This window comes from Sarcophilus harrisii, chromosome 3, assembly GCF_902635505.1.
Source record: "Sarcophilus harrisii chromosome 3, mSarHar1.11, whole genome shotgun sequence".
NCBI lineage: Eukaryota > Metazoa > Chordata > Mammalia > Dasyuromorphia > Dasyuridae > Sarcophilus > Sarcophilus harrisii.
Window position 1 is genome coordinate 573,452,363 of NC_045428.1, and position 14,078 is coordinate 573,466,440.

The 14,078-nt window shown below is 35.6% G+C and overlaps 1 protein-coding gene across 10 annotated transcripts in view; it reads right to left on the minus strand.

Annotated features, from left to right (window-relative positions):
* KIF1B (kinesin family member 1B) overlaps positions 1-14,078 on the minus strand; it is a 193,135-nt gene that overhangs the window by 41,611 nt on the left and 137,446 nt on the right. For all 10 annotated transcript variants that reach the window (XM_031962888.1, XM_031962885.1, XM_031962881.1 and 7 more), the window contains 3 exons: positions 9,866-9,951; positions 8,839-8,968; positions 8,518-8,680 (listed from right to left, as the gene is read on the minus strand). In XM_031962888.1, the coding sequence (XP_031818748.1) occupies positions 8,518-8,680; positions 8,839-8,968; positions 9,866-9,951 (379 nt within the window). The remainder of the gene's footprint in view (positions 1-8,517; positions 8,681-8,838; positions 8,969-9,865; positions 9,952-14,078) is intronic.

Sequence of the window (14,078 nt, forward strand, 5' to 3'; positions counted from 1 at the left end):
ATATAAAGAAGAGAAGAGAAAAGCATCTCAATCTATTCCCTGACTCCATTGCCAATCTCTCAGGAGGTAGGTCACAATTTACACTGTGAATCTCTGGAATCATAATTAATCATTTTTGATCCCAAGTCTTTCCTAATTTTTCCTCTTATCTCTTTTACTTTATTTCCAAATCTCTTTTGAGCTCTTATGTATCCTGAGACCAATTCTTATTTTTCTTGGAGGCTTTGGATGTAGGAGCTTTGACTTTCTTATTTTCTTCTGAGTGTGTATTTTGATCTTCTCTGACACCATAGTAACTTTCTTTGGTCAGAAACTTTTTTGTTTGTTCATTTTCCTAACTTATTACTTGATTTTTGACTCTTTTTAAGTAGGGCTCCATTTCCAGGGTGGAGGGTGCCCTGTCCCAAGGTTCAGGGATTTTGTGCAGCTATTTTCAGAGATCATTTTAGGGACCACAAGCCCTTTTTTCTGCCCTGAAACTGTTAGGAGTGGCCCCGCTTCACTGTACCTATAAGATCTGCTGTGCAAAAGCAACAGAGTCCTGCTTTGCTTTGCTGCTGTTGGGGCCAGGCTGTGTTGGCATGAGCTACACTGGGACTGTGCACTAGACTCCCACCCTGTTGCCACAGATCTTTTCTGCTGACCTTCCAAGTTCTCTTTGGTGTCTCTGGGCTAATAGGTCTGGAAGCCACCAGTACTGCCGCTGATTCAGAGGTTCTTACATGCATTTCTGCTCTACTGCATGGGGTTAAGGCTACACTAGCACACCCTGCACCAAGACTGCATGCTGGACTCCTACTCTGTCACAGACCTTTTCTGCTGACCTGCTAGGTTGCCTTCAGCTCAAAATGTTCTACTCCACCTTTCTGGGCATGCTCTAAAGTTTGTTTAGAGTCATTATTTAAAGGAATTTGAAGCAGTTTGGGAGAGAGGTTGGGCAAGTTGCTACCTTTACTCTGCCATCTTAGCTCTGCCTCTAAATCTCAAGTCTTTCAATTTTTGTAATCGTTATTATTGTACAAATTGTTCTGGTTCTGTTCACTTAAGTTTGCACTGGTTTATATGTGTTTTCCTAACTTTATGTAAAATCATTCTTTTCATCTTTATTATTGTACAACAGTATCACATCACATTCACATGCCATAATTTATAGAGATTTCTCCAAGTGATGGGCATCTTCTCAGGTTCTTACTCTGCCACCAGAAAAAAAGGCTGCTAAACTAATTTTGTACATATGAATCCTTTTCCTATATTCTTGATCTTTTGGGGATATAGATCTAGTGGTGGTATTGCTGGTTTAAAAACACAATTTAATAGCTTTTGGGGCATACTTTCAAATTGCTTTCCAGAATGGCTAGACTAGTTATACTAGACAACCCTCAGGTTATTAATATATCTATTTTCTGACATCCCTTTTGATCATATCATGTCCCATTTTTTCAAATTTGCACATTTGATAAATGTGAGGCAGTGCCTCAGTTTATTTTGCTTTTTAAAAAATTTATTAGTTTTCAACATTTATTATTATTATATTTTGATTTCCTTTTTTTCCTCCTGCCATCTCTCTAAGATGGCAATCAATCATAGTTGTTTTAATTTGCATTTCTCTAATTATTAGTGACATAGAACATTTGTTCATATAGCTATTGATAGTTTGGATTTCTTCCTCTAAAAACTGTCTTTTCATATTCTTTGACATTTCTCAGTTGAGGAATGGCTTTTTTCCTGTAAATGTGACTCAGTTCCCTATTGTAAGCTCTTTGAGGAGAGACTGTCTTTTGCCTCTTTTTGTATCCATAGTACTTAGCACCATGCCGTGTATATTGTAGGAACTTAATGCTTATTGCATTGAACTAATATACTGAATAAATGAAACCTTTATTAGGGACAGCTGCTGCACTGATGTTTTCCTAATTTTCTGATTCTTTTTCTAATTTTAGCTTCAGGGATTTTGTCTGTGCAAAAATTTTAATTTTACATAACTGAACATGTAACCTCCTGTGAACTTTTCTATCTTGTTTGGTCATGAACTTATCACAGATCTATTATGTCATTCTTTTTATCTAAATCGGGAATTCGTTCTGAGTGTATTTTGGTATACTATATGAGATGTTGCTCTATATGTAGTTTCTATTAAACTACTTTCTAATTTTCCCAACAGTTTTTGTTGAATAATGAATTCTTATTTCAATAGCTGGAATTTTGGGTTTATCAATCACTAGATTACTGTGCTCATTTGCTTCTGTTTCCCTGCCAGTACCAAACTGTTGGTTTGTTTTTTTGTTTTTTTTTTTTGACCTTGCATTTTTAAAAATTTATTATAGCTTTTTTATTTAAAAGTTATATGCATGGGCAATTTTACAGCAATGACAATTGCCAAACCTTTTGTTCCAATTTTTCCCCTCCTTCTCCCCACCCTCCTCCCCCAAATGGCAGAGTACACAACTTTTGACGACGTCAATTCTCTTTTCATACTTTTGTTATGTATTGCTAACTCTGGCATTTTGTAGTTCTTTTTTTTAAACACTTGATTTCTTTTTTCTAGGAATTTTGCTTGGACTTCTGTCCAAGCTTCATTTTTCTTTGAAGCCTAGCATGTAGATTTTTTAAAAAGTCATTTTCTTTATCTGGGTTTGTGTCTTGAGCATCTACATCACACAATAGAGCTTCATGATGGGCTTTTTTTATGGAGGGCTTTCTTCTAGGCTACTACTTGACTTTGGGTTTTGTTTTAGGATTGGGCTACACATATTTCTGGGGGGAATATCAGGGCTGAGTTTCTAGCCCCTTACATTCTTCTGTTGCTTTTAACAACCTTGAGCTGAGGACCTATAAGCTTCCAGGGCTCTCAAAGAGAGATCATCTGGGAGTAAAGTCTTTTGGTCTGAGCTCTTTAAGTTCTTGACCCAGGTTTGGGCATGCTAATTGTCTCTGGTTGGAAGTGCTAGTACTATCTTAGTGCTGTTGGATTCAGCCACAATTCATTCCATTGGGAAAATAAAGTTAGATCTGAACAATTGAAGAGTACCAAGTGTTCATGGGCAGGTTGAGCTAATATGATAAAAATGACCATTCTATCTAAATCTACCTATTCAATGTTATACCAACCAACTGCCAAGATATTACTTTATAAAGTTCGGAAAAATAATAGCAAAATTCATCTGGAAGAGCAAAAAGTTAAGAATTTCAAGGGAATTAATGAAAAAAAAAATACAAAGGTAGCCTAACATTACCAGACCTAAAGCTATATTATAAAGTAGTAGTCATCCAACCATTTGGTACTGGCTAAGAAACAGAGTAGTGGATCAGTGGAATAAGATTAGATTCATACACAATTCTCAGATGAAGAAATTGAAACTATTTCTAGTCATATGAAAAGATGCTCCAAGTCATTATTAATCAGAGAAATGCAAATTAAGACAACTCTAAGATACCACTACACACCTGTCAGATTGGCTAAGATGACAGGAAAACAATGATGATTGTTGAGGGGATGCGGAAAACTGGGACATTGATGCATTGTTGGTGGAGTTGTGAACTAATCCAACCATTTTGAGAGTAGTTTGAACTATGCTCAAAAGTTATCAAACTGTGCATACCCTTTGATCCAGTAGTGTTACTACTGGGATTATATCCCAAAGAGATTATAAAGAAGGGAAAGGGACCTGTATGTGCACGTAATGTTTGTGGCAGCCCTTTTGTAGTGGTAAAACTGGAAACTGAATGGATGTCCATCAGTTGGAGAATGGCTGAATAAATTGTGGTATATGAATATTATGGAATATTACTGTTCTGTAAGAAATGACCAACAGGATGAATTCAGAAAGGCCTGAGAGACTTACACTAACTGATGCTGAGTGAAATGAGCAGGACCAGGAGATACTATATACTTCAACAACAATACTATATGATGACCAGTTCTGATGGACCAGGCCATCCTCAGCAACAGATCAACCAAATCATTTCTAATGGAGCAGTAATGAACTGAACTAGCTATACCCAGAAAAAGAACTCTGGAGATGACTAAAACCATTACATTGAATCTCTAATCCCTATATTTATGCACACCTGCATTTTGATTTCCTTCACAAGCTAATTGTACAATATTTCAGAGTCTGATTCTTTTGTACAGCAAAATAACGCTTTGGTCATGTATACTTATTGTGTATCTAAGTTATATTTTAATATATTTAACATCTACTGGTCATCCTGCCATCTAGGGAGGGGGGGGGGTAAGAGGTGAAAAATTGGAACAAGAGGTTTGGCAATTGTTAATGCTGTAAAGTTACCCATGTATATATCCTGTAAATAAAAGGCTATTAAAGAAAAAAAAAAAAAAGATTAGATTCATACAACACAACAGTCAACGACTGTAGTAATCCAGTGTTTTATAAACCCAAAGCTTCTGGGATAAGAACTCACTATTTGACAAAAATTATTGGGAAAACTGGAAAACAGTATGGCAGAAACCAGGTACTGACCAACATCTAATATCCTATACCAAGATAAGGTCAAAATGGGTTCCTGATTTTGATATAATAGTGATACTATAAAGCAAATTAGAACAAAATATAATCTACCTCTCAGATCTGTGGAAAAGGAAGAATTTTATGGTCAAAGAAGAACTAGAGCACATTATGAAATGCAAAATGGAAAATTCTGGTTATATTAGATTTAAAGGTTTTTGTACAAGCAAAACCAATGCAGCCAACATTAGAAGGGAAACAGAAAATTGGGGAAAAAAATTTATACCCAAGAATTTTGATAAAGACCTCATTTCTAAAATTATAGAGAATTGACTATAAATGTTCAAACATGAATAGATAATTTTAAAGCCATTTCTGATGATATGAAAAAAATACTCTAAATCACCACTGATTAGAGAAATGCAAATTAAGACAAATCTGAGATACCACTTCACACTTCTCAAATTGGCTAAGATGATATGAAAAGATAATGATAAATATTGGAAAGGATGTGGAAAACTGAGACACTAATACATTGTTGGTGGAGCTGTGAACTGATCCAACCATTCTGGAGAGCAATTTGGAACTATGCACAAAAGGCTATAAAACTATGCATACCCTTTGATCCAGCAGTGTCTCTACTGGGGTCTGTATCACAGAGAGATCATAAAAAAGGGAAAAGGACCCACATGTGCAAAAATGTTTATAGCAGCCTCTTTTGTAGTGGCAAGGATCTGGAAATTGAGTGGATGCCCATCAGTTGGGGAGTGGCTGAATAAGTTATGGTATGTGAAGGTTATGGAATATTATTGTTCTATACAAAATGATGAGCAGGTTGATTTCAGAAATGCCTGGAAAGACTTACATGAACTGATGCTGAGCGAAGTGAATAGAATCAAGAGGACATTGTACAGCAACAACAAGATTTTGTGATGATCAACTGTGATGAACTTGGTTCTTTTCAACACCGAGGTGATTTAAGGCAATTCCAATAGACTTATAATGGAAAGAGTCATCTGCATCCAGAGAGAGAACCAAGGGGACTGAATATGGATCAAAGCAAGAGTATTTTTGTCTTTGTTATTTGTTTGCTTGTCTTTTTTTTCTTGCTCATTTTTCTCCCTTTGATCTGATTTTGGGGGAGGCACAGCATGATATATGTGGAAACATGTTTAGAAGAGCTGCACATATGTAACCTATATTGGATTACTACTCGCTGCTTAGAGGAGGGGAAAGATGAGCAGAGAAAGAGAAAAATTTGGAACACAAGATTTTGCAAAGGTGAATATTGAAAACTATTTTTACATGTATTTTGAAAAATAAAAAGCTTTATTTAAAAAATAAGAATGCTAAGCTCCTCTATGGTAGGGCATGTTTTTCTTTTTTCTTGTATTTGTAACTCCACTGGTTAAGCACAGTATGTGGCACAGTTAGTGCTTAATAAATGCTTGTTTCCTTCTTTCCTCCTCCTTTCTCAGAATGTAATATCCCTAGAAATCAGTCACAAGAGTTACTGATCTTTATTTTTAAAGAGTTAAAGGTGACAGAGATGAAAATGTTAATATAATTTCAGTCACCATATCAACATCAAATAATAAAAGACCTTTTTCTTTCAAAGTTATCATTGGTCTGACTTGAATAAGACTTGACAGTCCCTCAGAATTGTCAATTTTTATGTCCAATTCAAACTCATCCTAACTTTAGTGAGACTAACTAATATAAATTAAGCAAATGAATGATACTTGACAGGAAATATTTAAGTATTAATAGGCTACTATAAGTATTCCTGATATTATCCACTAAATCTTAGTTTAGTACTGAATTGAGAACTCCCCAGGGGATGGAAGCAGGATTTCTCGATGTCCTGGAATCAGAAACCACAAAGAGGGGAACAGGAAACTTAGGAAGTGCAATGTTTGCAGTGCTTGAGTTCTAAACAGCTCTTTAGTAATAGCAGTACCAAATTAGGGGATGCATATATCAACCTTAAGCATACTCTATATCTTTAATCTCATATTCTTTTACTTTTTGAGGGACGGACTAGACTTGGAAATTCATCTGCATGAATTTCATCAAGCATATATTTAGTGCTTACAATGTGCTAGTATGCTTACTAGTACCGCAGTTGATAGTGGGGGATACTTTAGGAAAGGGCTAACAAAGAAAAGCAAGAAAACAGTCCTTGTTCCAAAAGAGCTCATATTTAATAGGGCAGACAACATGCAAACAACTATTTGCAAAGAAGATATATGCAGAGTAAGCTGGAGGTAAGTTTAAAGGAAGGCCATAACATTAAAGAGAACTGTAAAAGGTTTCTTGTAGGAGATAGGATTGTAGCTGAAACTTAAAGGAAACAGGGGAGTCAGGAAGCAAAAAGTAGAAGAAAGAGTTCTAGGAATAGAAGACACAAATGGATATTCCTAGAGTCAGGAAGATGGTGTATCGTGTGTTAATAACAGCAAGAAAGCCAGTGCCACAGCATCACTGAGGGGAATGAAGTGTAAAAAGAGTAGAAAGATAGGAAGAGGCCAAACAGAAGAATTTCCTGTGATATTGCAATTTATTGAATGGAACAAGGGAGGGGAAGAGGAGTACTATGGTGAGACCTTAGTTTACTGAAGACCAGCTGAACAACAAAGGCAAAGAAGGGCTGAAGTGGGGAGTGACTAGAGCGAGAGAAACCAACTAGCAGGCTGCTGCAAGCATTTTAGCATGGGATTAGAAAGGCCTACAGCAGGGTAGTGTAGTATCAGTGTCAGAGGAGAGAAGAGGGTAAAGAGGAAAATAAAAGGAAAATTGATAAGATTTGGCAACATATTGGATATGTGGGAATAACAGGGAAGTGTCAAGAATGTAAGTCTGTGACAAGAGAGGACGGTGATGTCTTTAACAATATTAGGGAATCTGGGAAGAAGGCAGGGTTTTGAAGGAAAGACAATGAATTCCTTCAATCAGTTTGGCACCTTCTTTGCATTTTGTACAATAAAGAATTGTCCAGAGTACTAAGAGATTAAATCATTTACCTAGGATCACAAAATCAGTGTGTGTCAGGGGCAGGATCTGAATCCAGGTCTTTTTGGTTTCTAGTCCAGCTTCCTGGCCACTGTATGAAGCTGCCTCTGCACTAAGTTTTGGAATATCTTGTACAATATCCAGTGGCTATGGAGAGCCACATACATAGCTTCTTTACTGTAAGGTTTTTTTCCTCCTCCATAGACTGGGGAAGAGGACTGAATAAGTCTGATAAAAGAATATCACTTAATACAGAGGTCAGGAGAATTGAGTGTAGGATACATGATTTTATTGTTTTTAATATATATATATTTTTAAACTTTATTTTAATTTATTTTTGGTGAGGCAATCGGGGCAAAGTAATTTGACAAGTATCACATAGCTGCTAAGTGTTAAGTGTCTCCTTAGACACTTAACATTTGAATTCAGAGCCTGAATTCAGGGCCAGTGGTCTATTAATTGGGCCATCTAGCTGCCCAAAGCACGATTTTAAAAAAAAATGTTTCAGAGCCACTCTCTTGTTGAACAAATCATGAAGCTGAGAACTAGCTGGCCTCTTGCTCTTCACTTCATGTACTACTGATCATTACATATGGATTGTCTCCTCTACTTAAAATTGCAGACGCTATCTTATATAGAACTTATTACTTAGCATAAAGGAATAAATGGCTATCAGTGACAGCTAAGCATGGGTCACAGTTTTCAGACTCCACTGTCTTATAACATACACGAGTATTTCAGCGTCTAAGTGCCAGATACAATGGCCCTTCTAGCCATTCTAGTCTAATCAAGTTCTATGCTTCTGACAAAGGTTGACTGCTTAACTATTAGAACATTATTGCTAAACAGAGAAAGCATTCAAATCCCTATAAGAAGAAGAAAATTATATCAACAACTTAATTTTATTCTATTAATTTTATATTTCTTGTTCTCATTCCTGTCCTGTGTAAAGAAAGCATTGTTTTAGGGTACACTTTTCTTACACAAGACAAATTGTAGAGAGAGAGAGGAAAAAAAAAACCTCAACAGCTTTGCTTACTTGAATTGGCAGAAGATGTCCGCATACTCTGGGAGAATACCACTGGCCTGCAATACGGTCACACGGAAAGTGAATGCACTGCCCAGTTTCAGATGATCTCCAACCTCTTCAGGAAACCCTTCCATCACCATTTTACCATCCAGCAAAGTGCCTGACTTTAAGTCTAGAAAGGAAGAAATGACAATTGTGTGGTTGATATTATATACAACTATCCTTCAAGAAGTTAGTCTGACCCTGCTCAAAGGCAGCTTCTGGAATGCTTACCTTTACTCACAAGAAAGAAACATCCCTTCCCCACCATTACATCTTTTTTTCATTTACCTGGCTCATTTCCTCGAATGATTTCTTCTGGAGGAGTAATAATGTCAGAACTCTGACCCTGCCCTTCTACAATCCTTAGTTCTTCAAGGGACAATCCAGAGCGAGTCATTGCAACTGAAGAAAAATCATTCTGAAAACAAGGCAAGGAGTCACACATGACCTAGCATTCTGATACTATTAAAAAATTTTTTTTGTCTTAAAAAAGGACCAGCATTTAAAAATACATGATTAAAGAGATTAGAAAGAAATTATAAAAGTATTACTTGAACTTTTAAATCTTAAATACAGGGGCAGCTAGGTGGTGCAGTGGATAGAGCACTGGCCCTGAAGTCAGGAGGATCTGAATTCAAATATGGCCTCAGACACTTAACACTTCCTGACTGTGTGACCCTGGGTAAAGTCAATTAACCTCAATTGCCTCAGAAAAAACAAAAATTAAATTTAAATAATTTTGTTATAATACTGTAACTTTTTAAAATGTAAAATTCAGAACAAAAATTATTTCTTTAAAAAAAGTACCTGGTAAATGCTGAAAATTATCTTTGCATGTATTTGGAAAAATAAAATACTATTAAGAAAACAATAAAAAATAAATTAAAATGTACCTGTTTAAAACTATCTGAAACAAACAAAAAAAATGACAGTAAAAGATAAATGGTTCCAGAAGTGAGTGCAAGAGATAATGTTATAAAAAAATTTCCCAGGCATGGGCTCTGTGAATAAAAAGTTATAATAAAAAAAAAAAAAAGAAAAAAAAGATAAATGGTTCCCCTCTGTTTGAGGAAGATATGGAAAAAGGAGGCAGATTGATCAGGCTTGGAATCAGTATTGGTTTGACAATTCCAAGCTGATGACAATGGCTAATAATAAGTTAAAATTTGCTGACAACTTCCCAGGAATTGGATGTACAAATTGTTTTGCAGCCAACAGTAGTGTAGAATTTTTGGTCCAATTTCTGGAGTTTTTTTCCACATTTTTCTTCTACTCCCCCCAACCTCAAATCTTCCTATTTTATTTGAAGCCTTACCTGATTAAAATATTCATTATCAAACGATATTTTAGCTGTCCCTGACTGCCGAATTCCAGAGCCATAATCAGGAGCTTCTTCATCAGCTGTTGAAATAAAAAAAAAAAAAGAAAAAATCCAACATTGTAAGCCAAAACTAAAATCAAAGTAGGGCTCAACAAAGACTAAATTCTCGGGCTAAAAGTGAATGATATCATTAGACTGTTGAAGTCTTGCCAGTTTAGATTTTGAAAACTGGACAACACCAGATCTATCTATCTAAGAAAATCTATCAAGGAATAGGGATGGAACAACTCAAGTAAAACAATTCAGTTAATTCATTTTAATCCATTTGTCCAAATGAAACTACAAATAAGTAAAAAAAAATGCAATCAGATAAATGGGTTGAATTATTATAATGATAACAATTAAACTAGTTCCAAAGAACTATGAATCTTAAACCAGTCCTACTGTAGATTCTTGATGCAATAAATACTGTATAGCGATAGTATTACACTACTTAACACCTCCCATATAGCAACTACTTTATCTTTTATAAATGTTTTACATTATATCAGACATTTTAGCAATTCCCTCATAATCTGATTTAGAAACACTACTAATAAAATAAGCTGCTTTAGTGGAGTAATAAGCAAGTGGGGATTCATGTAATACTTGAATGATAGAACCTACATGTCAGGAAGGCATGACCTCCTGAGGAAGCTCATTCTATTTTGGAATAGTTCTAATTCCTGGGAAGTTTTTCCTGAAATCAAAAGTCTGAATGTGGCTCTTTAAAATTTGCACTCACTTATATTTCAGCCCCGAAGATGCTCTCTTTACTTTGCAAAAGTCTGCTCTATTCTAGGCTCACCATCCCCATTTACCTCACTTAAATAGTTCTCCAAGTAGGGTCTGAAGATTCACCCTCAACTCTAGCCATCCTGGCTAAATATTTTCTGCCTTATTAATTTCCTTTTTACTTTGTGGTACCTAAAGTAAATACATTACTCCAGACACAATCTGACTAGGGCTGAGTACATCAGAACCTAATCCTTAGCCTTGGAAATTCCCTACTCTTTCCAGTGCAGCCTACAAGACATTAACTTTTTTGGATGACATAACACTGTTGACTCACAGAAACTTACAAATCCACTAAGATCCCCAAGATCTTTTTCCAGACCAATTGTTACCTAGTGATGTTTCTTGCATCTTGTACTTTCAGATTTAATCTCTTTTCTGAACTTGTGTAAGACTTTTTATTGATGCCCACTAAATTCAACTTCTCTAGGTCAGTCAAACTTTGTAGCTTGTCAAGACTTTCATGAATCTTGACATCATCAATTATTTTTGCCATCTCATCCAATTTTGTATGATCAGCAAACCTGATTATGGTGTTGCTTTTTATATTCCAGGGTGGGTATATATTTTGAGCTTGTCATGGTGCCTTGTTGAAGATACTGATCTAAATCAGATTGAGGACCTTTCATAGCCATGGCTAAGATGGAGAAATTCTTTTTCTTCTTTCTCTTTTAAAAAATTAATTAGAAGATTCTCAAAAAATATATTTTCATCATAAGAAGGCTAGAAATGAGGTTGCAGATGAAATCATGAATCAATTAGATACAGCTTTTAAAGAAATATATGAAACTTAATGTGATAGTAACAACATTGCCAATAAACAGCCTGTGGCCCTTAAATTTTCTTTTGCTTTCTTTTGTGTATATTTAAAATATTTCATTTCTTTTCTTCTTATTTTTGCCATAAAGTCTCATACTTTCAGAAGTAGAAGGGAACCAAAAGGCCCCCTAGTTTAATCTGCCCACTTTGTCACACAATTACTTAAGTGACAGGGGCAGAATTTGTATCCAGGCCTTCATGACTCTAAAACTGTACTCTATCCACTAAAGCATGTTGCTGCCATTACTTCCACCCCAACTCTCCCCATTTCTTCATCCACATAAAACCCTATCTTGTAATAAGCAAAACAAATTACATAGGAGAAGAATTCTTAATCATTCTAGGACAGAGAGGCAACATTATGTGGTTAAAGGTCTGCTGGACTTTGATTCAGAAGGCCCAGGTTCAAATTTCAGCTTTGCTACTTTATTGTCTTGGAAACCTTCAGCAAGTTCCTTAACCTGTCTGAACCTCAATTTCCTTAACCATAAATCAAAAGCATTGGGGTAGACTGCTTCCAAAGTCCCCGATAGCTCTAAATCTATGACCCTATGACAGCTGACAATTAAAAAAAAAAAATTCAACTGCAAGGAACTGAAAAACTTTGCATGAAGAAAATCACTGCAGCTAGAATAAGAAGTGATCAATTGAGAAAAATCTCTGTGTCAAGAATTTCTGACAGAGATTTGATACAAAAGATACGATATGAAATATTACTCCAAATCACTACAAATAAGAGATGCAAATCAATCTAATTCTGTTTTACATCCAGTAAAATTAATAAAGACAAAAGATACTAAAGGAAGTTGCAGAGAGTGGTCAGTTATAAACTTACAAACTTTGGCAGAGCTGGACAATGATCTAACCATTTATAAAAGCAATGTGTAATTATGCTAAGAAACTAACTAAAATGTCAATATACTTTGAGTCAGAAGCCCCATTCCTAGGCACATATTCCAAATAGGCTAAAGACAGAATAGATTTCATATACACCAATAGTAGCATTTTTTTGTAGTAGCAAAAAATTGGAAACAATGTAAGTCCTGATATATTAGAAAAGAGCTCATCAAATTGTGATGGATGAATATGAGAAAATATTACTGTAATATAAGAAATGATAACTAGAAAGAAAAGAGAAACGTGGGTAGACATATGAATAATGCAAAGAGAAACAAATAAAATTAAAAATATATAAATTACTGCAGCAATGTGAAATAGAAAGAAAAAGACTGAATGTGATGTAAAGGTAGCTAGGTGGCACAGTGCACAGATCTGAATTTAAATCTGCCATCAGGCACTCACTAGCTGTGTGGACCCTAGTTCATTTAATCTCCACCTGTCTCGCTTTCCTCATCTATAAAAGGCTGTAACAGTGAGGATCAAATGAGATAAAATTTGCCAAAATCACTTAGGCACTATGTAAATGTTTATTCCTTTTCCCTTCCCCATTGTGTAAGAATACCAAACTAGCCCAGAAAGAGATTTTATAATATACCTCCTTCCCTTTTTTGTAGATGTTGGCAATTATAGGAATGTAACACTGCATATACTATTCATCTTGGTTAATTTGTTGGTTAGTTTCACGGAATTTCTTTTTTTTTTTTAATTTTCTTTCTTTATTCTTTGTAATAAATAATGAATCTTTAGGTAGAGGACTAGGAAGTAAGGAAGACAAAAACGACAGATATTCATAACATTTTAAAATAAAAATTAATAACATGTTTCAATGATTTTGTCTAAATCAATGATAAAAATTTTAAACCACACAACCATCTTCTCCATCAGAGACCTCCTTCCACAAGGTGACACAAAATAATTATTAACTAGACTGGTTTTAGCCAAGCACTCCTGAATTTATTTAACTGTAGTCCAGTTTAGCCCACAAGATCTCCACAAAGATCAGCATCAGTGATTTTATCAAATGCCTTGCGAGGTCACTCTTACAAAGAGAGAATATTTTTCATTCCCCTACTATTCCATTTTAGTGTCAGAGAGGGACAATTTCATTGGTAGACACCAGAACAATTCACAAAAAGCAGTCAGTTGGTAGAACTATCTCATAAATTGTTTTATGTTTAAAAAGGATTAGTGGCACATACATGGCAGAGGCAGGAATGGACAGAGTCTTCTTGGTTTCAAGTCCAGCACTCTGGCCATTATTCCTTTGTTTAGCTACCTTATCAAAAAAGGAAATGAGGTTCACATGGTTTGACCAGACCTTGATAAAACAACAACAACAACAACAACAACAACACCCCCAAAACTGTTGGCTCTTTGTGTTAAACACTTCCCCCCCAAATGTTAACTAGCCAACTCATTAAGAATACATCCTTGGGGCAGCTAGGTGGCACAGTGATGGAGCACCAGCCCTGAAGTCAGGAGGGCCTGAGTTCAAATCTGGCCTCAGACACTTAACACTTCCTAGCTGTATGACCATGGGCAAGTCACTTAACCACAATTGCCTCAGCAAAACACAAAAATAAAAACAAAAAAAATCCTAGAAAATTTTCAAGACTCAAAGTCAAGTTTACTGGTCCACAGTTGAAAGATTCCA